The following is a 25,071-nucleotide window of genomic DNA, read 5'->3' as shown; positions in this document are numbered from 1 at the left end:
CCATTAAAGAGCCGTAGGCTGTGGATCTCTTAAGATCTCACTGTTGGGTTTGTAAGGCCATGTTACTCCTAAATGTCTGTCTTGTTCAAAGAGAAGATATAAAACAAAGTTCTAAGCTAATCGACCTTAGTGTTCTCCTTTTTTAAAAATAAGAATCGATAAGAGAATCGATAAAGAATCGAATCGTTAAACAGAATCGAAAATGGAATCGGAATCGTGAAAATCTTATCAATACCCATCCCTAACTGTGGCATTACAAATCCCACTGATAGATAGATAATCTATCCAGCATATCCTTAGCATATCCAAAACATGTCACCTAAGAGGAATCCAGGATATGCCAGAACCATCAAAAGTGGCTGTTTTTGATGTGGAAGAGTAGCCACTCTACTTTAAGCCTCTCCCAAATGACTGAGTATCTCAGCTTATCTCTGAGATACTCAGTCATGGATGGCTGTAGCTCAGGTGGTAGAGCAGATCACCTACTAACTGGAAGGCTGGTGGTTTGATCCCCGTCTGCTTCAGTCTACATGCCAAATATCTTTGGGCCCATGTAGTTCCCATACTTTCTTACTGATTCAGCCAAAGATGTTATTTCTACACGAAGCCTTCTTTCTCTTAACAACATCACCTGCCTGTGTTTCTCTCTTTCCATGCTAAGTGTATAATGTTAAATTAATGCATTTCAATTTACTTCAGCTACCTGGAGTTCCCGTGATTCTTCATCTGCAGCAGAGGCATGATACGACAAGACCTGCAACACATGTATTTAAAAAAGATGAGTTTTGCAGAAAAAAAAGATATGATTATTGCACAAGTAATTATTTCACCAAATACAAATATGTCTGACTGACTGGACATTCTGCATGACCTTTCTTTTATTTAGCAGGCACAGTGCATGTTAATAGACATCAGTATAAAAGACAAGATGTAAACATGCCATGTTCAGAGACTTTTGGAAATTATAAAGAAAAAAAAGTGGGCTCTGATACTTGCAGGCTGTCAAAATGAAACGGACAGCTCAACAGGCTTTTGACAGGCTATAAAAAAGAAAAGTGGCACTACTCATCAACCAGATGTCAGTCAAATCCAAAATAAAAAAGAATCCTTTATGAAGAGGAGTGCACTGTCAAACACAGCGACTAAATCTTGTGTTTACTATTTTTAGTTACCAACAGATGAAAATACAATCAGTGTTTTGTGCAGTGCTTGTCGGTCGGGTGGACCTTCTCCCTTCTGAGTGTAGGAAGCTCCTTCCAAGTCCAACAGCAGTTGGACCAGGGGATTGGTATAAAGCAATCGATCTAACAGATACTTCCTTTCAAGTGGCCATAGATCCAGACCGCAAACACTTGCTGATATGTGCATATGCATTCAACAGCATAATCCTACAAATTCCTGGTGCTGCTGCCTGGTGAAGTTATCTTATTGCTCCCTACATCTTTACGAAGATAGCATTAATTCCTCACTGAGAGAGGAGCACCTTAGCCTTTCTGCATGATAGGACTCATAGCAGCTTCAGTAAGTACGCCTTTCCCTGTTAAAGCTGTATCACTCTCTGCTGTGTGCATTTCCCCCAGTGTAAATGATACCACCAATTCAAAGGAGAGTGTGTCAGCGGAGCTGTTTTCTGATTCTAAAGGCTTGTCAGTGGCCATGATATGCAGAGATAATCAGTCTCTACAGGGACCTCCTCTCTCAGGTGGGAAGAGGGATGATCCACCCAGAACTGTGGTGGCTGTTTACCATTTGAGAGGTGAAATTTATAAGGGTCAGCCCCCAAGTGTGGGGGCAACGACAACTCATTTCTCTCCTTTAGGGGACAGAAATCATAGTCATAACATTTCATTTTGCTGTGTGTTTCTTGCACTTGATGCATGCATGTTGTCTTGTTAATTTTGGATCCATACACATTACAGCTCTTCTTTTTGTTGATACTGGATCTAGGACCCTAAAGAAGATCAGAGAACATCTTCTGATACGTGTCATTGTCTTGGGTCTTCGACCCAGTTTTTAAGGTTGTTCTGGACTCTTTATTCATTCTTTTAAATGTATTAATTGTTTATATTCAAATTTTGTATTAGGTTTGAGTTCTGTATTTCACTAGTGTTGCAAGTTTGTTATTTTAAACTCTTGGTTCTTGTTTTATCTTTCTTCCCATTCGTTTCCAATCTATCTCTGTCTCATCTCAGTATCCTGTCATCAGTGTCCCTGTGTTTGTTTACTTCCTTTCTCCCCAGTCATGTCCCTGTTTCTACCTGGTCTCTCTGTGTTCTGTCTCTGTGAATACCTTTGTAGTCCTGGCCCTGTGTTTTCTCCCTTCCTGTTCCCATGTTCATCTCTTTGTGTTTCGTCCCTTTGTCTCCCCAGTTTGTAAACGTCTCTGTGTATGTTCCCAGTCCCAGTGTCAACGTCACGTCTTAGTCTTGAGTGTCTGTGTGTGTGTGTCTGTGTCAGTGTTACTTCCTGTTTTCTTTTGAGTCTCGTGTCTTGTCATGTTCTGTTTTGCTTCCCCTGTCTTGTTAGTTATGATTCTTTTAAGCTGTGTTCTCCAGGTGTGTCCGCTTTCCTTAATCACCCTCCGTGTGTATATTGTTTGCATCTCCCTCTGTTCATCATCACATTCTCCCTCATTGTGTGTGTGAATTCAGTTTGTTTGTCAATTCAGCTTGTTGTTGGTCTGTAGTCAGTCAGCTAGATCCTTCCATGCTCTGTTATAGTTTAGCTTTTTTCCCCATTGCCTTTTGTGCCAGCAATAAAGCTGTGGTTTCTAGTTTTATCTCCAGCGTGACAATACAGGTGAATTTCTCAGAGCTCATCAGCTTTTAATTAGACATGTTTTTTTGTAATATTTCAGTATCATGTGGCTTTAATTGGAGCAAATTCATTGACTGCTGTTTTATTACAGAAGCCATGTAGACGTGTTGTTCCTTCTTTTGCCCGTAAACATAACATGCACTGGCTGTCACTGTTATAACTGATACAAATTTACAAATAAAGATCTTTCACTGTAGCTTCTTAGCTCAGAATGGAAGTGCATTTTTATGAAAATGTCATTGTCTCACATATATTATCACATATTCACATATGTGAAAACACAATGGCATTCTCCTAAAAATAAGAAGAGCTCCTTTGTTTTGTTCAAGCTTAAAAACATAAAATAGTGTGATTAATGGCTCAGTGAGAACATGATGAAGGACATGGAACAGGGTTATCCATTTTGTTCCTACTCATGCCCTGCAGCAAACATTGCAAAACTTATTATTTCTCCCTGCCTGTAATCCAGTGGCTGCCTTTCATATGCTTTCAGAACTGTCCACATAAATGTGTTGTTGTGTCATCAAAGCCTCCCCACTGTGACAGTGATCTCCTTTAGAATCAAAAGTGTGTCTGATGTCACGTGATTGCTGACACTGGAACTTGGACAAAAATGTTTGTTCTAGTAGAAGTGCTCATTGATCCTCTCTATGTGGAAGAGATATTAAATATTAAATCATGTCTTTGAAGTCCAGAAAACATGCTGTGATTGCTTGTGTTTTAGGACAGAGCCGACAGTTAAATGTCACAAAAGATTAATCTGCTCACCTCCTCATCAACACAGCTCACTGCTGTGCCATCTACAGCAACTGACTGGCGTCCTGACTCAGAGTCCAAATGACCAGTGTTCATTTTGGATTTGTGGACAATTTTGACTAATTTGAAATGATTTCATCTCCTGTTTGTTGCATTTAAAATGTAATATTTTTCAACATTTTAAGGCTACAGCTGTCTAATACTTGTGTGGTTTTAACTCATGTTTACAGTTCAAAGTTCACTGGTAACTAACTGTCATCACCAGCCAACCAGCTGCTGAGTCAAATACCAACATCTGAAAAATGATCCACATTACATCGTGTGATTTTGGGCATAAAGAAGAAGATCTGATTGCAGTCTTTAGATGCAGAACAAATTAAGATAATTCTAGTGCTCCAAAAAAAGTGGAATGTAAGAGATTTCAGATGCAGTTTCTGTGATTCTGCAGTGAACTAAGGGGCTGACAGCCATCGATAAATGCAGTTCACCAAAATTAACATCAGCTTAGATACTTGTGTCTCCAACAGAGAGATGAGAAGATACCTCAGGGTTTCACTTCACTAAAAAAATGAAGGGAAATCTCAGAACACTATACAATATTTATATATAGGTAATGGTTGTCATCCCTTTTGATAGCAAGATGAAATTCAGTTTTTTCAAACAAATTATCTTTACTCATCTAGAGAATGTAGTGTGAAAGACTTTTTTCCCCCTGAAAAGTATTCATGTGAATTAAAGTTCTACAAAGATTCATTTTAGTGAAAATGGGGCTTAAAATTCCTTTTTTTCGTTCCTTTATTTTTTTTGTAACGTCCTTTCAAACCACTAGTTGAAACAATGGCCTTGCAAATGCAAATGCGAGGCTGCTAACAATAAGAAAATCTACAATATCCTTCTAAGAGTTGGAAAGGAGGAGAAACAGACTTGTACAATATGTGTGTTTATGCTAGGGCTGCCACGATGAGTCGACTAGTCAAAATCGTCGATGACTAATTCAATAGTCGGCGCGTGGTTTGAAGCTTTCTAAGATCCCAAAAGACGCAGGAATAAGTAGAAGGATTTAAGAGTGTAATAACGGACTGAAACAGAAGATGGCAACACTGCATGTACAAGGATGCCAGCTGCCGTTAAACCCCGAAGAAGAAGAAGCAGTGTCCGGTATCGTAGCTGTGTCCAAATTAAGGAACCGCATCCTCCTGTGCCTGCATTAGTAGGGCGTTTATGTTACAGCGACACGACGAAGACTGTCCACATTCGAAGACTCCGACAAATGCGGCCGACAAATGCGCCCTTCATTTCCCCAGATCTGAAGGATGGGTCGGGTATATACTTCGTGGCCCATCCTTCATAGCGCAGTCCTGCTCAGTTTCCAACAATGGCGGCAGCTCCTTAGTTTTAATATTATTCTTATTATTCTTTCAGGCAAGAATGTAGCTGTGTAAACTTCAAATATCTGCTCAGTTTATCAAGACACCACATATTTTCAAAAGCGCTCCAACGTTTTCGGAGACGTCTGTTACCCACCAGCTTGATGCTAGCTGGGGTTCAAGGCTCACTAGAGCCGGTGAGAACACCGGACTCCCGGGAAATCGTTTTCAAACCCACCGCCGTTTTTCGCTACTCAGGTTAAACATGATATATAATACACTTAGATAACTTAGAAATGTTATTGTTTGGCTTTTTTCAGTAATTTATTTGCTCCTGAGTAAATCGGTTTGGCTGAGATTAAAGTTATTACATTAAGTTTTCACACAGCTGAATAAACGTCAAGCAGACAACTGATTATCAGAAGTGTGAGATGCTCGAGAATATACTCCGGTGTCCTGTTATATGTTAGATAGCAAGGAGCATACGGCTGAGTTTATTAAACTCCACTGAAACAATCTGCAAATTTCATTAAAATTTAATAAATTATCATCTTGTCTTTATTTTTAGTTAGCACATACCTTAAACACTTAAAGCTGTAAGCTAATAATAGTTATATAAGAGCAGATGCTGCTGGTGCAATAAGCTGTACATTTTACGTCCAATGGATGCATGATCTGATTAGCCAACTAATCACAAAAATAATCCGTGACTAGTCAACTATCAAAACAATCGTTTGTAGCAGCCCTAGTTTATGCTTGACTCACCTCCAGCGTGACCTCTTGCTTGGCCATAGCTCTCTCTACGGTTTCATACATCTGTGTGTTTTGGATGCCGAGACCACAGAAAATGGCAAACGCCTCCAGGAACTGGTCATCATTTCTGTTGAATGCCTTGACGCTGCCTGACACTTCATCTATTTTGTTCACCAACTGACAAACACCTACATGCAAACACAAACACATTACTGTTTATATTTGGTAATGTCTAGTATAGAACACTTCACTTTAAATAGGCCTTAATATAAAGGTTAGTTCAGCAAACCTTCAGGTAAGATTATGAGCTTTAGAATAACAACAATTTTATCTTGTCATTGGATCAGTTCATTCTTCCAGAATTGGAGTCAATGAACAACGTCCAACAAAATCTTTAAATACCTAACATCTGACTCAGGGTCATGAGTTTGCCCATAGTTATCCCATCTCATGATGGTTTGTACCAACTAACAAACAACTAGCTAATAATTTAGGTAAGAACGATCTTGAGAAAAACTTGCTGAGAAAAAACCCCTCTCTGATCAGAATTTCTTAGGGATTGCTTCCATATTAATGCAGGATCTGTACTGTCCAAATCTTATTATCATTCTGTGTTATGTAATTAATAAAAAACAAACAAGCATGTTTTAAAATGGAAACCATAGTACCAGGAGAATGTCCCTGCAAGCACAAAACACAAGCACTTCTACAATGCTACCAGTTAGTCAGTTATTTCAAAGCTTTCAATTTAACTTTATGCTTTCATTTGTTTTGAGTAGGATAATGGTCAAAGTCTACACTAATTGTAAGGCCATTAGTATTCTCCTTGCATGCATGCAACTGACTCAGGGTGCAACTCATAAAATCTAAGGTTAGCTAATGCTATAGCTTCACAAAACAGAAATAATTTATATTACTTTTAAAGAAAAACAAAACTAAGGTATTAATTGAAGACAGTGATAAGACACTTTGTCTACAGTACATGCTGTAATGCAAAAATCTTTTCCTGATTACATTATCAAAAAAATATATACAATTATTATTCCCTTTTATGTATCTGGACATAGAACACAATATTACTTTCTAACTGCTAATGCTTTCAATGCTAACATTGTATTCGGGCAACAAAGCAAAGCCTACCAATGACTTTGTCCTTCTTGCCATTCCTGATGGGAGTGCAGAGCAAACTCTTTATCTGATTGCTGGAGTGAGCTGGGTTTTCACTCTGTGAGAAAAAGATGGATAATTACTCACTTTTGGAAAAGGAAAAAAAGAGAGAAAAAAGAAAAGAAAAGAGTACAGACCGTCCAAGGAAAGCGCTGGTCCTTGGTGACATCGGCAATGTTCAGAGGCTGCATGGTGTTTTTAACATACTGGGCGTACATATAGTTAATCTGGCTGTTATCGTGGCCCCTGAGAAGAAACACACAAAGAGAAAGAGCTTCACAACTAAGCATTTAGTATCAAGCTCACTTGGAATAATCCATTGAACCCTTGTGGACACTATGATACCATAGAAGGGCTATCCTCAAAACCAAACATAAAACACAAAAGAGAAAAGGCATAATATTCCCCCAAAATGAAGACATTTTCCAAGAAGCGGAAATAAATACAAACATTGTGCAACAACTGTATAAAATGTTAAAACATTTGCATTTCAAGGGTTTAAGACTAAAAAAGAGCTGAAACATTATGGTCCCAGTCATGATAATTCCATCATGACTGGGACCATCTCTGCTATGTGACTGTTAATTTGACTGGCTTTGCAGCCTGTGTTTTGTCGCTGATTGCAATGCACTGACCATATTAGCTCCCAGTTGGAGCTGGATTCGTCTAAAAGGCTCTGTTTAAATGTACAGCTACCAACAACCTGACTAATGTTGTTGGTTTCAAGTGCTCCAAATGAAATGTAAAACAGATGTTAAAAAAATACATTTGGGGGGTGGAGTGGGATTTATTACCCTGCCAGGTTTGCCACCACCCTGCTGGCAGCCTGTTGGGCAGATGGTGAAACTGGTGTTTGTCAGGAAATATTTACACCATTTAACTGCACTTAAAACCAAAAACTGAAAGTTCTACATTACTGTTTGTGAAAAGGTAAATAAACAAGATGTGGGCGGTTAAGTAAATGTGCCTGACGACCATTTTTAAAAAAGCATTTCTTTTAACAGACACAGCTTTGTCCAAAAACTGCTATGGTAGAACGGTTTATCACATAGGCCCACATATCACTGAAAGCAGAAGACACATTTTTCGGTCACTCTTATAATTTCTTATACATTTACCAGCAACTTTGTTAGGTATATCCAGTTCATCTACTTATTAACACAAATGCGTAATAAGCCAATCAACTCAATGAATTGAGGGACGCTGATATCAAAAGATCTCCCAAGCAACAGATTGGAAAAAGAAGGGGACTTGAGTGATTTTGAATGTGGCATGGTTGTTCTAACCAGAGTTTTTCAGAAACCACTGACCTACTGGGATTTTCCCACACAACTATCCAAGTTATACAGAGAATGATCAAAAAAATAGAAAATATCCAGTAAGAAGCAATTGTCCGGGAGAAAATGCCTTATTGATGCCAGAGGTCAGAGGAGAATACCCAGATGACTTTGAGTTTATAGGAAAGCAAAACACATTCAAGATATGCAGAAGAGCATCTCACCAAAATTATGCAACAGAGGATAGGAAAGACATTCTCTGGGTTGATGAGTCTCTGTTGCAATAGGGAGGGTCAGAATTTGGGATAAACAACATAAAATGGATTCTGCCTTGTATCAATTTTAATATTTCTGGCAGAGAAATAACAGTTATTAGTTCTAGTATGCAGTTTCTATCATACTTTGCTACTGGTTATGGGGTGGCAACATTTATTATGTGGTGGTCATGGCATAATATGCATGCATAATGTGTATTAAGTATTTTTGCTTCCTCAATTAATAGTTTTTTTTTTCTTAAAATGCGCAACCTTTTCTATTAATTCTACTAGGGGGGACTTTGTGGTGCTGTATCAGTACTTTGACTTTTAGAAGTAACAGCAGCCCTGAGTATTTTCAACAGCCAAAATTAGCAACAAGCAGTTAAGTAGTATGTATAGTATCAACTTTGACATAGTAGTGGCACACTACTATGTATTTATACATAGTACTACTTTATATTTCAAGATCATGATAATCTTCCAATTTAGAACTACAAGTTAAATAAAAAATAAATAAATAAAAAGAACTAACACAAATAAAATACACTTCAGCTAAATACTTTTACAATTTATTTTCTCAAACCAAGGAGCCGCAGTCTAAAGACTAAAGAGCTGCAGGTTGCCGACCCCTGCTCTAGGCTAACAGCACTGAATAATAAAATAGCTGCTGGCTAATAAAAACTAGGGGAGCTAGAGAGCCGCACCTGAGTTCAGTGTGCCCTGGCTCAGACCTGGGAGCTAAAGCCATCAGTCATGTCTGTCACCACTTAATAACCCTGTTTGTTATCTTTTGTCTCTCCAAGTTTAACCACAGAGTCCAGCTATAATACTGCATGAGAAATGATGGAAAAAGGATATATAAACATGGCACAAGCTTAAAGTCAGCTAAAGTTAAAGCCAATGGATTTTGGCTGTAGTGCTGTGGTGTAAGTGGTGTGTGAGTAAGACTGGGAGGGAATATGAGCATGTGTTAGCAAATGACAGAAAGGACCCCATGATGAGAGACACAAACTGTTAAGCATGTTTTGATGAAATCTAGCAATTATATTATGAAAATGATCAAGGATGGACCTTACAGATTTTTCCTTATAGTCAACAGTGAACGTGGATCACTGGAAAGTCTTTATTTAAGTTTCTGCACCATACTGGACAGTATATAAACATTTAATGTGCTCTTTCATTTATGTTTTTTCTTCATTTTAGCTACTTTCTACATTGTAGATATGTACTACAGACATCTAATATATGCGGAAAGATATATGGAATTATGTAGCAAAGAAGAAATTGATAAATAACTCTAAATATAATAATGGATTGCATTTATATAGCGCTTTTCGAGACCCTCAAAGCGCTTTACAATTCCACTACTCATTCACTCTCACATTCACACACTGGTGGAGGCAGCTACAGTTGTAGCCACAGCCGCCCTGGGGCAGACTGACAGAAGCGAGGCTGCCATATTGCACCATCAGCCCTTCTGCCCAACACCAGTAGGCGGTAGGTGAAGTGTCTTGCCCAAAGACACAACGACCGAGACTATCCAAGCCGGGGCTCGAACCGGCAACCTTCCGGTTACAAGACGAACTGACAACTCTTGAGCCACGATCGCCCCTAAATATGTTTTTTTTCCTTAGTTGACAGCACTACAAACCCTCGGCCCTCTTTCAATGAGCTTCATGACATAGTCAGCTGAAACGGTTTTCACTTCACAGGTGTGCCTTGTCAGGACTCATTTGTGGAATTTTTTGCCTTCTTAATGGGAAGATGGGAACAGTCAGTCAGTCCGGAAAGTTGCTAAACTTGAATGTGTCCCCAAGTGCAGTTGCAAAAACCATCAAGCACTACAACCAAACTGGCTCACACGAGGACCACCAAACGAAAGGAAGACCAAGAGTCACCTCTGCTGCTGAGAAGTTCATCTCAGTCACCAGCCTCAGAAATCACCAGCATCTGAGATTAGAGCCCAGATAAATGCCACACAGAGTTCCAGCAGCAGTTACATCTCTAAATCAACTGTTCAGAGGAGACTGCGCAAAGTAGACCTTCCGTGAAGACCGAGTGTGAATGCATCATGGACGAGAACGGTCTTGGATGATGGAAGCTCTTGTCCTAGGCTAGTATCTCAGAGTGCTCTATCTAAAGCAGGGGTCGGCAACATGTGGCACGCGAAAGGTTAACTGATGGCACGGCCATAGCTGGACTGGCCATCAGGCATACCAGGCTGCTTGCTCGGTGGGCCGATGATTTTTTTATTTATTTTTTTGTAACGGTATAAACAATGAAAGGTGGTGGATTGGCCAGATGCCGGTCGGTGTGTAAAAACAACTCAGTTGTTTGGTGGTGGCTATGGCGTAGCTTCCACAGATTCAGTAACATTAGCAAGTGGTGGAGGCCAGCGGGTGGATGAGAGAAAGGGGAGGCAAGAGGAGAGACTCGAGGCAGCCGCCGCTCCGAGTGTCGGGTGAACTGAACTTCAGGTGAGAAGTTATGACCTGCAGTCTATCTGGGTCAGATATAAACCAAGTTTAGGTGGAGTTTATGGCTTTAATACCTGGTAGGCCGGTCTCTAGTCAAAATGCCCGGTAATGCCAGTTAATGCAACATCAAAGCAGCTGGAATCCATATATGTGCGTGTTCATGGAGCTTGCATTTTCACCAGCTGGAAATCACTACCTGACAAGTTTAACTGTCCAAATACTGTCTTATTGACAGTATTTGGTTCTACATATCTCTCACATGAGTGTCCTCAGGTAGCCGTCTGAATGCTGGATGCTCGGAGTCCTGTGTCTCTGAGTGGGAGACCAGAGATCACATTAACATGTGTATCCCTCTATTAACAAACATGCCATATTGGCCCAGTTTAGTTTTCTTATCATTGTTGTGAGGAGACCATAAATAGCATTTGCATTTTCTATTGTACAGTTCATTTGCTTTATGGAGTTCTTGTTATGGATAAAAAGTGTCTTTTTTTTGTTTCAAAATAGCTGATAACGATTTGGGTCAAGGAGTATTTCAGTAATTCATTTTCTTAGACTAGATCTAGCAAACTTATCTACTTCACACAAGGGAAACATAACCCCGCCAAAGGAAACAGCAGAAGTAGTCTATTATAATGGGTGTAGATAGGTCATATCAGTTTGTCCAGTTAAGATATACAGAGCTTCTGGTTTTGTGTTATGTGCCAAGACCAGAGCATTTAGCATCAGTTGATGATCAGACAAGACTATCTGTCATAACTGTACAGGTAAACCTTTTACAGACCTGGTAGACCTTCTCCTGTTTGTCTATTGTAAGTTTCCTCAGGTTTCTACAGGTTTTTCACCTTTTGTGTTTCTGTTTGCCCATCAGGTCAGAGGTTTACTAGAGGGAGACTTGGGAGGAAATGGATCAGGTTAAGGACAGAAATATAATCTCTTACGTCCTTAAAATGAGAAACTCAAAATAAATAAATAAAAATTGTATACTTTCTTGATCCCTGTGGGGAAATTCCTCTCTGCATTTAACCCATTCACTCAGTAAAGCAGTGAGAAGCCACCGAATCTAGCGCCTGAGGAGCAGCGTGTAGGTACTTTGCTCAGGGGTACCTCAGAGTAGCTGTTTAGGAGATTTGAAACCCCGATGTTCCGATCATGGGACCACCACTCTCCTTACCGAGCTATTCCTGCCTCAACTGAGCTATCCCTGCCAAAGACCACAACCTTGGCAAGAGAGAAGCTTAAATCTCAAAGGAAGCAGAAAAAAATGGAGTGATCAGACAGCAAGGTGAAAGCAGTTTTGAGGTTAGCCTCAAGTCCCGTTGCTGTTGTTGTGTAGTAAGGTGAGACCGTTCCATCTCCGGTAGATTACTATATAGCTTTATAGTGTTAAATTATTTCTTTGCTGTAACACTGTCAAAAAAGTGGACACAAACACTGGCTGGTTTCATGTTCATGTGGTAAAAGTTAGTTAAAGAATTTGGTTCTTTAACTAACTTTTAAGAGCATTGCATAGTCTTTGCATCCGTTGTGTTAATCTGCTATTAATGTCCAACAAAGTACAGTGAAATCTATGCCTACTTGTGAATTTTCCAATTTTCTTTCAAATAATCCAGCAGAAAAATCCTGTGGATGACCCAAAAAACAACGATTGATTAATAAATAAATAAATAAAAAACAAAAAACTGAATATTGATGTATTTTGTGTTTTGAACTATTTAGAAGCCCATTATACATTATGCAAGGCTTTACTGGCAAATGATTAATATGGGGCACTAGGGCAAGTGAACATCTCTGTGGACCAGGAGAAGACATTCCTCAACCAGTGGGTGTTCTTCCATTGGCTGGCTAGGGTTAGAGGTAAAATTATGGGCAAGTGATTCCAGCCAACTGTGCCCACAGATTCTGAGACTCTTTACACTCTTAACCATCCAGTGAAGTAGACCTGAAGTACACTTACTGGCAAATTCCTCCCAACACAGCAGATGTCTGCCTCTCCCTAAGCCTGGTTCTACTAGAGCAGGAGTCTCAAACTCGTGGCCCGGGGGCCACTTGCGGTCCACGACACCCCTACTATATTGACGTAAAGAAATATAATGTATTTGGCCCTTGAAGTTACTTACTTAAATTATTTGTCTAGTTTTTTATTAAGAGCAAAAATAGAACATTTAACATTAAAACATGAATTTTGTAGTGTGTATGTGTGTGCAGATTTGTAGCACAATGGAGTGTTTAAGTCTCTGATAGTCATTCGTTTACTCAAGTAAAAGTGAGTCTTTTAGTATTTTTCTTTGATTTCCAAGATTTAATGCATGGTAGGCCTTTAAATTTGGATAAATTTGATCCTTCAAGCTAATTACCTCAATGTGTCCTATCCAAAGTGACCTCAGTATACACCCACACACAGATGGAAAAGGAGCAGACTATGTGCATTTGTGTTTGGGTTTAATCACTCAAACTGAAATCCACACTAAAATCCACCCTTCCTCTCCCTTGCCCTGTGACTGACTTAAACAAGGTCATAGAAAACCTGCCGGCATCATGTAAACCATGACAGAAAATTTTGGGTTTTGATTCCGGGCAACAATCAAGCTCCAGACCCACACAAACTTCATTGTCCCACTTTGTCTGCTTGAAATCATCTGCCTGCCATTCCTGTGAGCTGTATCTACAGCATCAGTTCAGCATGACTGAACTTCCAGCTTTAGCGAAAAAGATTTCGTGTCACTGGGAAGCCACAGCCGTGGCAGTTAATGTCACTATAAAAAGCCTCCAGCAGTTCCAGACAGTCAAAGCTAACATCCTGCACTGCTCCTCCCTCCCTTCCCACATCGGCCCAGATGGAGTTGCTCATTTTTGCCATTTCGCAGCTGTCCCAGAGGAAATCTAGCACATACACACAGCAGCATTTAAACAGAATTATTAGATTAGGAGAAACTGGAATGAAAGTGGGATATACAAAATGAGACCCTATAGAAGACAAGGCAAGGTCTGGTTTGTGTCTGGTCCATCTACCAATTATTTCAATTTCAGACACAAAAATAGGAGGCCTGGAGAGCAGAATATCTAAAAAATAAAAGACCTAGTAAGAAGAATATCTGTACGTTGGGTTTAAATCAGTCACACACAAGAAAAGGATGTTAAAACTCTGTTTTGAAACTCACAGGTCCATTTGTTTCACCAAACTTTCCTTTACTGTGTCCTAGCTGTGTCTTAGCTATAAAGATATAGCTAAGAGACACAGAATGGGAAAAGTAATGGAAAAAGTGATTAAAGTCTGATCAAAAGCATGTTTTATGTATTACCTGATCTTTAATAATAATAAAATAAAAATATACCAAACCATGAATTCTCTGTATTTTTAGTTTTCTTTATTTTAAATGCATTAAGGTTACATTTAAAGACCACTTACATTATTATCGTCACCAAATCCCATGAACATTAATCAGTGTGTTATTCCATTTCTCAGAATCTTATGACATGCCTTTCTTGTTGTGATTCTCAGCACAAAGAGCTTTGGCCCCTCCTAATATTTGGAATTAACCCACAAATATGTGGTTCAGATTTTAAATTAATTTTCAAAGACGTTGTAGTGAGTCGTTGAGTAGTGCATGACATGCTTTTGATTTTTATTTGGAGTAGCATAGCTGAATTCAAAATAATTTGACTTCTTTGTTAAAAAAAAAACTTAAACTTGTATATTGTAGGAAATATATGTAATGTTGTCACATCAATTTGTTGTCCACGCCATAAAATATTTTTCAACTTGAATATTTCAGTCAAAATCTCATGTGTGATTTGAGCTTTCCTCTCGATTCTTGAGCTGTATATTTTCTTATGTAGATTAGCTTCAAATTGGGTCTACAAACTGCAGTGTTAATACATTACATAGCATGTTATATTCAGGCTTCATTTGTTTGCTTATATTGCAATTTTACAGTTAGGAATGTTTATGAAATATGCAATAAAAAATACACACATTACTAAATAATATCACAGAATTAAAGAGTTACGTTAAAGTTAAGGAACTACTTTAAAGTTTGGTTAAAGTTTTATCTACGTTCATGTACTGTATATTTACTACCACAATACCTGCATTCATTTTAAGCTCCCTGTTGAATCATATTTAGATCTTAATTTATTAAGCTCCTAACTTTTCTGTATTAATATTTTACTTATTGAGTTGGTTTGTTCTGTCATATTGTATTTATTTTCATAAAGCTACATTTTTAATGTTTTTTGGTGGAAAATAGTAATATCCCTACTTTTGGGGTTTCACACTTCTCTTAGCAGCAGAGTGTTGGTGAATTTTATGCACTATATGACTCAGCACTTGACAATAATGCTCTGTCATTTTATGTGGGTTTCAGCCTTGTGTCTGAGGTACTATGCCTCCTAAATACTTTCACTTTGCAGTAATACTATTTAGAAAGTTGATAGCACAATATCTAGGAATAGCATCCCGTTATAGTACCACACTCAATCTCAGTGAGCTCTTTACACTTATCCATGGCTGCAAGCTGATATGGCTGCACTTCATGCAGAGTTTATTTTCAGAAACTTGTCATTAATTAGAAACTTATCAGAAACTAAAATCCAATTTTATCTGCTTCTTATTAGTATAAAATCTTATTCTCACTTCTCCTATAAATATGCAGTCCATCAAACTATAGCATACCTCTTTTTCTTCTTCTTACCCCAGGCAAACCAAACTGACTAATCAAAATCACATAAAGCACTAACATATATGCATAGGTTATATATGGATATGTTGATACACAGAAAATGTAGTGAATGCACACTTAACTGCACACACAAACACACACACACACACACACACACACACACACACACACACACACAAATACAAACATGCAATCCAATTGTATTGCTTAGGATGAGATTAAGATTGAATTTTAGATGCTACATAGCAACTGTGGAGGTCAGGCCGCCCTAGAGAGCAGCATGCCAAAAGACGAGTGAGTGGGAGGGAGTAAAGGGGAAGGATCTCTATCTCATTGTATCTTAAATCAGATTAGTTCTTATTCACCCCTCTTGGCTGCAACCCAAGTCTACAACTGCAGATTCCCAAATCCTTTCCCTTGTACCATGGCCCTCTACTCATCCTGGCTGTAAATACTAAAACCATTTAACCCTGTGTTGGGAACTCAGTCTTCACCTCTTTGTGTTTCCTTTCTAATCATTTCACGACTCTTATTTTCCCGTTTCTCCCTTACAAATGACCATTATACTATTTGCGACATTTTATCATTTCTAGAGAACAAACAGGACACAGAGATAAAAACTACTGATCATTAATTTTTTCCTGCCATGGCAAATATATACACAACTTGCTAAAGTGGCTTATTTGTAAAGTTTATGCACCTGTAAGACCTTATAAATGTATAATATAATTTTAATATCACAAAAATAACTTCCAATTTAGACCCACAAAACCTTAATTATGCATGACATATTATAATTGCATCATATTAACAGGCAACCAGTGACGTAGCATAAGAATGCACTAGTAGTCATAATGTACACAAACTTTTAATGAGCAACCAAAACCATATATAGAACAGTTCAATAGTTCCCCTGTCAGTTGTTTCAGCTCATCCGAGGGAACATCAAGGCATTCCTTGGCCAGCTGAGAGATGTAATCTTTCCCAGTGTTCCCTGGGTCTACCGTGTGTGAGGGTCCCTGGGTCGTTGACCCAGTGTTTTGTGTTTTTGGTTCTTTGATTTTGTTATTTCATTATATTCTAGCTTTGCTTTACGGGTCTTAGGATTATTCTTAGTTAAGGTTCTCTGGGTGGGGTTTGGTTAGAGTTTTAGTGTTCTGGTTTTCTGTCTGTGTAATCCTTAGTTGCTGTCTCCCCTGTCTGCTATATCCCTGTGTCCAGTCAGTGTCTGTGTCTGCCCTGGTCCCACGTCTCTGTTCCCTCTGTTGTAGTGACTGCATGTGAGTCTGTGTCTTTTGTTCCATCTCTGTTATGTTTCCTGTTTTACTTTGAAAGTCCATGTCTCATGTTAATTTCGTGTTTTGCTTCCTTTGTCTCGTTAGGCCTGATTTGCCCCAGCTGTGTTTCCCTCCTGTTACCCATTCCCTGATTGCTCCCTCTGTGTATTTAAGCCCTGTGTTTCGCTGTGTCCGTGTCGTGATCTACCATTTATTTTGCTGTGTGTTTTGTCAGTCCGCCGGTGTTAGTTTAGTTTGATTTTTTCCAGTTATGTTATGTTTGAGTTCAGCATTAAAGCTGTTTCGGTTTAAGTTTGTCTCTGGAGTCTGCACCTTGGGTCCTATTCCTGTCTGCACACAGCCGTCACTTAACACCGTGGGGACTCCTATGAGTAGGATATGCACAGAAAACCTTGCCCAGAAGGCACCCAAGAGGTATCCTAGTCAGATGCCCAAACCAACTCAGTTACTTCCTTTTAGTGAGGAGGAGGAGTGACTCTGAGTTCATCCTGAATGACTGAACTTTTCACTCTATCTCTAAGGAACGGCTAGCCTTTGGAGAAAGATAATTTTTGCTTTTTGTATCCAAAATGTAATTCTTTCTGTTATTGCTCAGAGGTTGTAAATCCATCTGTTTCTTAATGCATGCTCAATCATCCAGGTAAAGAAATCCAAAAAAGTTTGTTCCGTTCATCTAGCAATTTTAGTTTTCCCACTAAAAAACCCTACATCCAGATTAATAGAATCTACTTTTTCATGAATCCATCTCTCAATCACCTGCTCCTCTCTCCCTTGACTCATGACCAACAGACCAGGACAATTAAGTGTAAGTCAGCACCAACCAATGAAGCTGACAGGACCACATTATTCACCAAAAGCAGAGATGAGGCCATCAAAGTGGAAGCTTTTTGACATGGACGAGTCACCCCTCGTCACCAGACTCTGTTTCCTCTCCAGAACATGTGTCAGTGGGATTGAGGAGACCCTGAAAGTATTCCTTCCACTGCCCAAATACATGCTCAGTGGAAGTCAGCAGCACATCATACACTGTGTGAGTAAAGCACTACTTTTCACTTCTTAGTTGCTTGGTGGTTTACCAGAATAATTTCAAGGCCAATCAAAAGTCTTGTTCCATAACCTTACCGAGCTCTTCCCACATCCGAGTTTTTGTTTGAGCTATTGCAAGAACTGCACTCCACTTGGCCTGCCAGTGCCTGCCAGCTCCCTCCAGAGTTCTACAGACAATCCGAGCCCCCATACAACCTCTTCTTCAGCTTGATGGCTCCCGTCACCTCCAGCAACCTCTATCTGATTTGAAATGGGACCATGACAGGAGGAGGTGCAGAACATGTTGGAAGTGGGAACCGAATACCTTGCTTACTGGGCCTCTTCCAGATGAAGCCAGTACACCCTCACTATATGTCTGGATGCACCAGGCCTTTCCTTCACCACATGAGCCAACTCACCACTAGGTGATGATCAGTTCACAATTGAGTGCCTGTTTACACTTAGTGTCCAGAATATAGCTTGCAAACCTGCTTTTACAAAATTGATTGTCGACCTGCAACTGTCCTTTTGCCACATGTACTTATGAACACCCTTATGGTTAAATTTGGTGTTTATAATGGACAAACTGTGGTTAGCGCATAAGTCCAATAAAAGAACGCCACTTGGGTTTAGGTCCTTCCCAGTCACATCCCTTCCGGACACACTGTTATTACCAATCACCCGTCTTCAAGTCTCCAAGTTTGAGAATACTGTGAATGAAATTGTTTATTTAGTTGGAGTGAGATTGTCACGGCTGGGGCAGCAGTCGTGTGGTGGAGTGAATGTTGCCGACAGCGGCGGAGGTGCGAGTGAGTTTATTTACAGTGCACAATAACAAAAGCGAGGGCAGAACTTAACATAAACCTAAACTGGGGAACACTAATAATAACAAAACACGAAACCATAACTCACAAAGTCACACGCAGGGAAAGACATAAGGAGGTACACAGGGGATGGAGAGCTGCAAATGGAGAGCAGAATGTGGAGCAGAGAGACGCAAAGATGACCCAATGACGCAGAATAACACAGACGAACCATCGGGGAACACAGGTAACCAGACACTATGTATGCACACGCTGAGGAACACAAAATGGCAAACCAGAGGGAGGCACAGCTGATCCTAATTACACAGACGAGGCAGGGAGAGCACAAAACTGAACACAGAGGAGTCATACATGGATATACAAAGTAAAACAGGAAGTATACACTGACGAAACCTAACCGGGAGCATAAACTATAACCAAAGACCTAGAACATCCAACCCCAAATACATATAGACAGAACCCCCCAAACATATGATGATAATAATAATAATAATAATAATAATAATAATAATAATAATAATAATGAACACAAAATGCTGGATCAACGACCCAGGACCATGACAGAGATGTCCTGCTATGGATGTGACTACCCCTAATGACTGTTAAATGGTAAATGGACTGGTTGATTCTGTTCATCTGGACGCAGCGTTTTCAGCAGGAGAAACTTTTCGCCACTCATCCAAGTGACTTCTTCAGTCTCAGCTGACTGCAGGTTTCCCCAATCTTATCAACAGTATATTTTCACAATGACTGAAACAAGCCCACTAAATGAACAATGGGCTGTGAGGTCAGTTCCTCGATCATTAATATGCAAATTATCATGACCACTGGTCAACAACCACTCATCAAACCCCATTGATCAATGGTACTAACTGGAAAGTTGCAGGTTAAATGGACTGGTTCTTATATGTCACTTTTCTACTCTATCTGAACACTCAACACGCTTTACACAACTTGTACATTCACATATTCACACCAAATTGCACAAGCACTTTTTTCTATGCTGTTCCTAAGTGCTTCCCATCTAACATTCCGGTTAGTAGGTGATCTGCTCTACCACCTGAGCTATAGACCAAGCACACAGCTCATGGAAATGGCAGCTGTTTCCACCAATATGACCATGTGCCCTACAACGCCACAAAAACTGCTTAGTAATAATAACGGAGCAGCACGAGAGTAAAGCACGAGGGAGGGGCTAATAATCGGCTCAGTTATTTTTAATGATCGTTGAAAGCCCAGATCGTAATCGATATTAAAATTCCATTAATTGAGCAGCCCTAGTGCACATGTATCTCAAAACAATGTTCATAATGGATGGTGTCTGAGAAAGGCTTCAGATGGCCTCCAAGTCAGTAAAAGTGTCCACATCATCATGGTAAATGGGTTGTAACCCAAGATCTGTCAACTTTAACCTAAGGACAGTGCAATGAAGCCAAAAGGGCCCAGCTAATGAGGACCAAAAGCTTTGTATTGAAATCCTGCAGTTGAATATCTAGGAACATGGCAGGTGAAGAATTTGGATTACCTTAAAAAGATCCCAACAGGCTGCAAATCAGCTCAGCAAACTTAAGAGTATTGAACCCCTCGTTCTTGTCTACACTGTATCAATTCAGTGTGACTGAAGGGGCATAATAAGACTTTCATTACTTCCAAAACATCTCCTTCTACATGATGATAATAGATCTTTGTGCAAGTGCCCATTATGCAAACATCATCTAAAGGCCTCTTAGGGAGAGAGAAAGGACAGTTTTCAACATTGCAAAAATACTGATGAAAATAGCTAGAGTATGCCTGAAGGCATAAAGTCATTAACACTCGAATGCCATTTTAACAGGCTTGTGCTGAGGGTGATCCTCTTACCTTTTTGGGGCATCTAGGACTTCACCAGTAAAGTCCTTCACCAGTTCCTCATAATCCATGTGAAAGACGCTGGAGAAAGTGTTCTGCAAAAAGAATGAAAGACAGTTTACGTCTCTGAGATGTCAAAAACATGACTAATTTGGATGGTGGAGTTTGGTGAGGTGTAGGGGATAACAAGAGGTAGAAGTTGCTATTAGAAGCAAGATTATAAAAAAAACATTCAGAATTTTGTGTGGTTTAATATAAACATAAACATTTCTATGACTTGCTGCAGGTCTACTGTGTGTTTTCTGGCTATATTGATTTCCTCTTGCCCTTCAGTTAAGCTACTAAAGCAAAACCCAGCATCCAGATGCCTCAAGTTAAACAGAGGTACTGTGCACAGCGCCTAAAACAGATTTCCTAGCATGAAAAAGGGATGTTGATCTATTACCTATGAAGCCTTGCCAGAATGAGAGTTTATTTTGACATTCCAGTCCTCTTTTCTCCTTTCCCCCCTTATAGGGACTTGTTTCTCTCAATCTGCACTCCCAACCCTTCACAAAGGATACTTTTTTTTCTATTTTAAAAAGGTTGGGACAGGATGTTAAAGACGAATGATCTTTCTTCATTTGGAAAGATTGCCCCCATTATTGTACATACTTACACATAGTTTTGCTCTTGGGTAACTGATCTTTTTAGGTGAGTGTAATAAAGCTGTTTTAAACATAAATAGGACCAAACGATGTTATGACATTTATTGGGGTCTTTGGCAAGTGGAATAGTTTATAACAGGATGACACATGATAGTGGAATGTTTTCCTGCATGTGGGAACACTGGAATAAATTAGGTTTGTCTTATATTCATTCGAAGCATCATCATGTGAAGGAAAGACGAAGAAATAGTTAACTACAGCAGATTATAGATTAAACAGATTAAACATACAAGTCATTAAAGAAATCATAGTGGTGGTTTATGTTGATATAAAAAGCCCTATTTTGTTGTTCAGATAGGAAAATAATAAGACGGTCGGAAATGGGAAAATCAGAAAATGATAAAAAGAAAGTCTAAAACATTGGCTGGTTTCTACGCACACAAATTCACTCACGCTAATGGCGTAATATGTTTTTAGGAAACAATTTCAGATTTATTTCTACTGGGGAGAGCTAAACTATACAGAACAACAACATAGTTATGGTGGTGTGCCAAATGTCAAACCCTATCACATTCACGCACCAAGCCAAACATCCACATCTCCACACTATGAACATCTACTGTGCACATATTTACATGCAAAATGCTAAACACCATACAAGTGCATGCATTCGAGAGCCCATATATTAGATATGGGCGCTCACATACAAGCAGACTCTCTCTCTCTCACACACACACACACACACACACACACACACACACACACACACACACACACACACACACACACACACAATATATAGCACTGTGTCCAAAGAGATACCATGTACTGCAGTAAAATGAAGTGAGCTAATGCAGGCTCACATCTTAAAAAGTTCCATGTTATTGTTGGTACAGTCAGTGTTTAAGAACAGCACTTTCATTTAGTAGACTTCCTACAGGAAAGCTCCTTTCCTAGACAAAATGTTATGTTAAAATCCAAAGACTTGTGTGTCCTGCTTGAAAAAGTACAGATATCTAACACTGACACGTGTATACAGAGGGCTGTCTTGTAGATAAGGTTAGAAGAAGTCTCTTCTCAGAGTAAATGTTTAGTAAGAAAGGAAAGAGGTAAGAGAGAAAGGGGGATTGGTATAAAAGAAAGGGAGACAGCTAGTCTGACAACTTGTGAGGTCAGGAGAGGGACAAAGACACACACACATGCCCAGAATCTATACGCAAACTTAAGCAGTGGTTTGTAAAAAGGAGTCACTTTACCCAAAAACATCGAGAGCACCTGAAAGAATTGCGGGTGAAGTGGTTTTGACATATTAATCACTTTGAGATACTCTTTAACCCTTGAAATTCAGTTAATCATTGTAAGGTTATAAAGCCATTTCCACACTATCTGAAGTCCATCTTGATGCACGCTCAATCATCCAGCTAAGTAAATCTCCAAAAGTTGATTCTGTTCATTTGGACGTAGCGTTTTGTGGGAGAAACGTTTCGTCACTCATCCAGGTGACTTCTTCAATCTCAGCTGACTGCAGGTTTCCCCAAATCTTATAAACAGTACATTTGCATAATAATAATGGATTGCATTTCTATAGCGCTTTTCGAGACCCTCAAAGCGCTTTACAATCCCACTATTCATTCACTCTCACATTCACACACTGGTGGAGGCAGCTACAGTTGTAGCCACAGCTGCCCTGGGGCAGACTGACAAGTAAGAGGTAGATGAAGTGTCTTGCCCAAGGACACAACGACCGAGACTGTCCAAGCTGGGGCTTGAACCGGCAACCTTCCGATTACAAGACGAACTGCTAACTCTTGAACCACGATCACCACAATGACTGAAAACAGCCCACTGAAGGAACAGTGGGCTGGGAGGTCAGTTCCTTAATCTTAATTATGCAAATTCTCATGACCATTGATCAACAACCACTGATCAAAGCCCACTGATCAATGGCCATGAGTACCATTCACAGAGAGTTGGGTAATGGCTGCAATCACAGTCCTGTAGTCTGTAGTCTGAAGTCCATCATTTTACACTGTGAAAGATTATTCACAGATAGTTGCCAGTCTTTCAAGGCATCAACATCCCAGCAAAGTCACCCCAAAGTCAGTTGATGACTGCAAAAAAAACCCCCAAAAAAACCAAAAGCCGCACCTCAGACTCTACAGGCCTCAGTTACAATGTTAAAATTTGTGACAGTAGAATTATAAAAACACTGAACAAGAATGGCTTGTTTGGAAGGGCTGCAAGGAGAAACCCTCTGCTTTTCAACCTTCAACATGACTGTAGTCTCACCACAGTGAGACCCAAATGACCACAAACTTCAACGAACTGAAGCAATGTTATAGAGAAGATTGGACCAAAATCCCTCCCCACTGATGTGAAAGTTTTACAGAAAATTATTATTTCAAGTTACTCAGATTACTGCTGCTAAAAATAGTTCTACAAGCTAGTGAATCTTAGGTTAGTTTTTCACTGCTTTTGTAGCAGAAATCCAGAACCTGGTAAGTAAAAGATTATATTTTTATTATCTTCTGGCCTTTAAATTGCAAGAGGACATACTGCATGAGGTCTCAAACAAAGTGAGGGTTTGGGACCTATTGGGTAATCTCTCCCTCTGTGCAAAGTAATTTTATTATACTCCTCATAGTGAAGTCCAAGGTAGACATAGCTTTACACTATTTTCCATACAATGGTTATTCTGAAATCGTTATGACAGCTGCTTTCTTTGTCTGGATAACATTCAGAACAAGCAATCATCTTAATTGGGCTAACTGGGTTACAATAAATACCAGACAAAGTAAAGCACCAGTGTTTTGTAACCTAATGCAAACCATTTCATCATTCCTAAGCCAGTTAAATCAGGCCTAAACACAAACATTAAACAGTGAACTGACTGTGCAGTTGATGCTTTACAAAACCAATATGTAGAAAAACTCAACATTCAGTACAGTTACCCACTAGCCAGATGGAAAGAAATATAAAACTGATCTGTTGATGTTGGGACTGGCAATGAGATTGGAATTGCACTGCTTAGCCAAGTGCAGTGATGTAGGTAAGTGAAGATAAATGAATGCTGAAATCTATTTCCTGAAAAATATCTCTAATGAGAAATATAAGACATTGTACATGCTCGGATCGTTCCTGAAAAATAAACCCAACCCAGCAGTCCACCCAACACATCTGGTGCTCCGTCATCCACTTCACTATATATAAAAGTATATACATATCACAGATATCAACAAGACAATATATTCTGACATTATGGTGACAGGTCATAAGAAGAGCACATGCGAGTATCCATCATGTTGTGGCTGTTTAAAGGTTGCATTGGTGCTGCCTTGACTTGAGTGATTTAAAGTATTAATGGTTTCAGCTTTATCCAGATTTAGGCATGCACATAATGTTTACACATTAGTACATACTGTTAAAAAGCTGTTATATTACTAAGTATGGGTTCATTTTACACATAAATGAAAAAAATATAGCAATTAATTAAATATTAAATAAAATAACTAGATATTATAATAGTTAGAATGTTGTGCCTAAATGTGGTTTATATTATTTTATATTATTTTTTAGCCTGCAGCTGCTAATATGTATTTTTATAGAGTGAACATATCATAGATTACTACCAGGTATATTTAATGATGGAAAAGCTATTCTGATGAGCCTTACGTCTGCTGGACAACGTTAAGCCCCAAAAGATTATTTTTTCAACAACAAAATTAGATCTTTTTATTTTCTCCTCTCTGAATCACCCTGAATCACAGCTTTCCTACCAAAGAATTCCTCCTTGTGGTCCCTGTAGTAACATCTCTTTCTGGCATCATCTTTGTTGTTGTCCACTCACTCACTGCATCAACCTACAGTGGTACTAG

General features: G+C 39.3%; 1 protein-coding gene across 1 annotated transcript in view; it reads right to left on the bottom strand.

Annotated features, from left to right (window-relative positions):
* The window catches only part of pde5ab (phosphodiesterase 5A, cGMP-specific, b), a 69,376-nt gene that overhangs the window by 23,809 nt on the left and 20,496 nt on the right, over positions 1-25,071 (bottom strand). The window contains exons 8-12 of the mRNA XM_085451780.1: positions 20,562-20,644; positions 6,998-7,106; positions 6,834-6,918; positions 5,706-5,881; positions 704-754 (exon numbers count right to left, since the gene is read on the bottom strand). Of these exons, the coding sequence (XP_085307906.1) occupies positions 704-754; positions 5,706-5,881; positions 6,834-6,918; positions 6,998-7,106; positions 20,562-20,644 (504 nt within the window). The remainder of the gene's footprint in view (positions 1-703; positions 755-5,705; positions 5,882-6,833; positions 6,919-6,997; positions 7,107-20,561; positions 20,645-25,071) is intronic.

Source organism: Copadichromis virginalis, linkage group LG3 (assembly GCF_057382275.1).
Source record: "Copadichromis virginalis isolate Kocher_CV1m ecotype Utaka linkage group LG3, C_Virginalis_male_GT1.1, whole genome shotgun sequence".
In the NCBI taxonomy this organism is placed as follows: domain Eukaryota; kingdom Metazoa; phylum Chordata; class Actinopteri; order Cichliformes; family Cichlidae; genus Copadichromis; species Copadichromis virginalis.
Note: the sequence above shows the minus strand (reverse complement) of the source record. Positions and strands in the feature narration are given on the sequence as shown.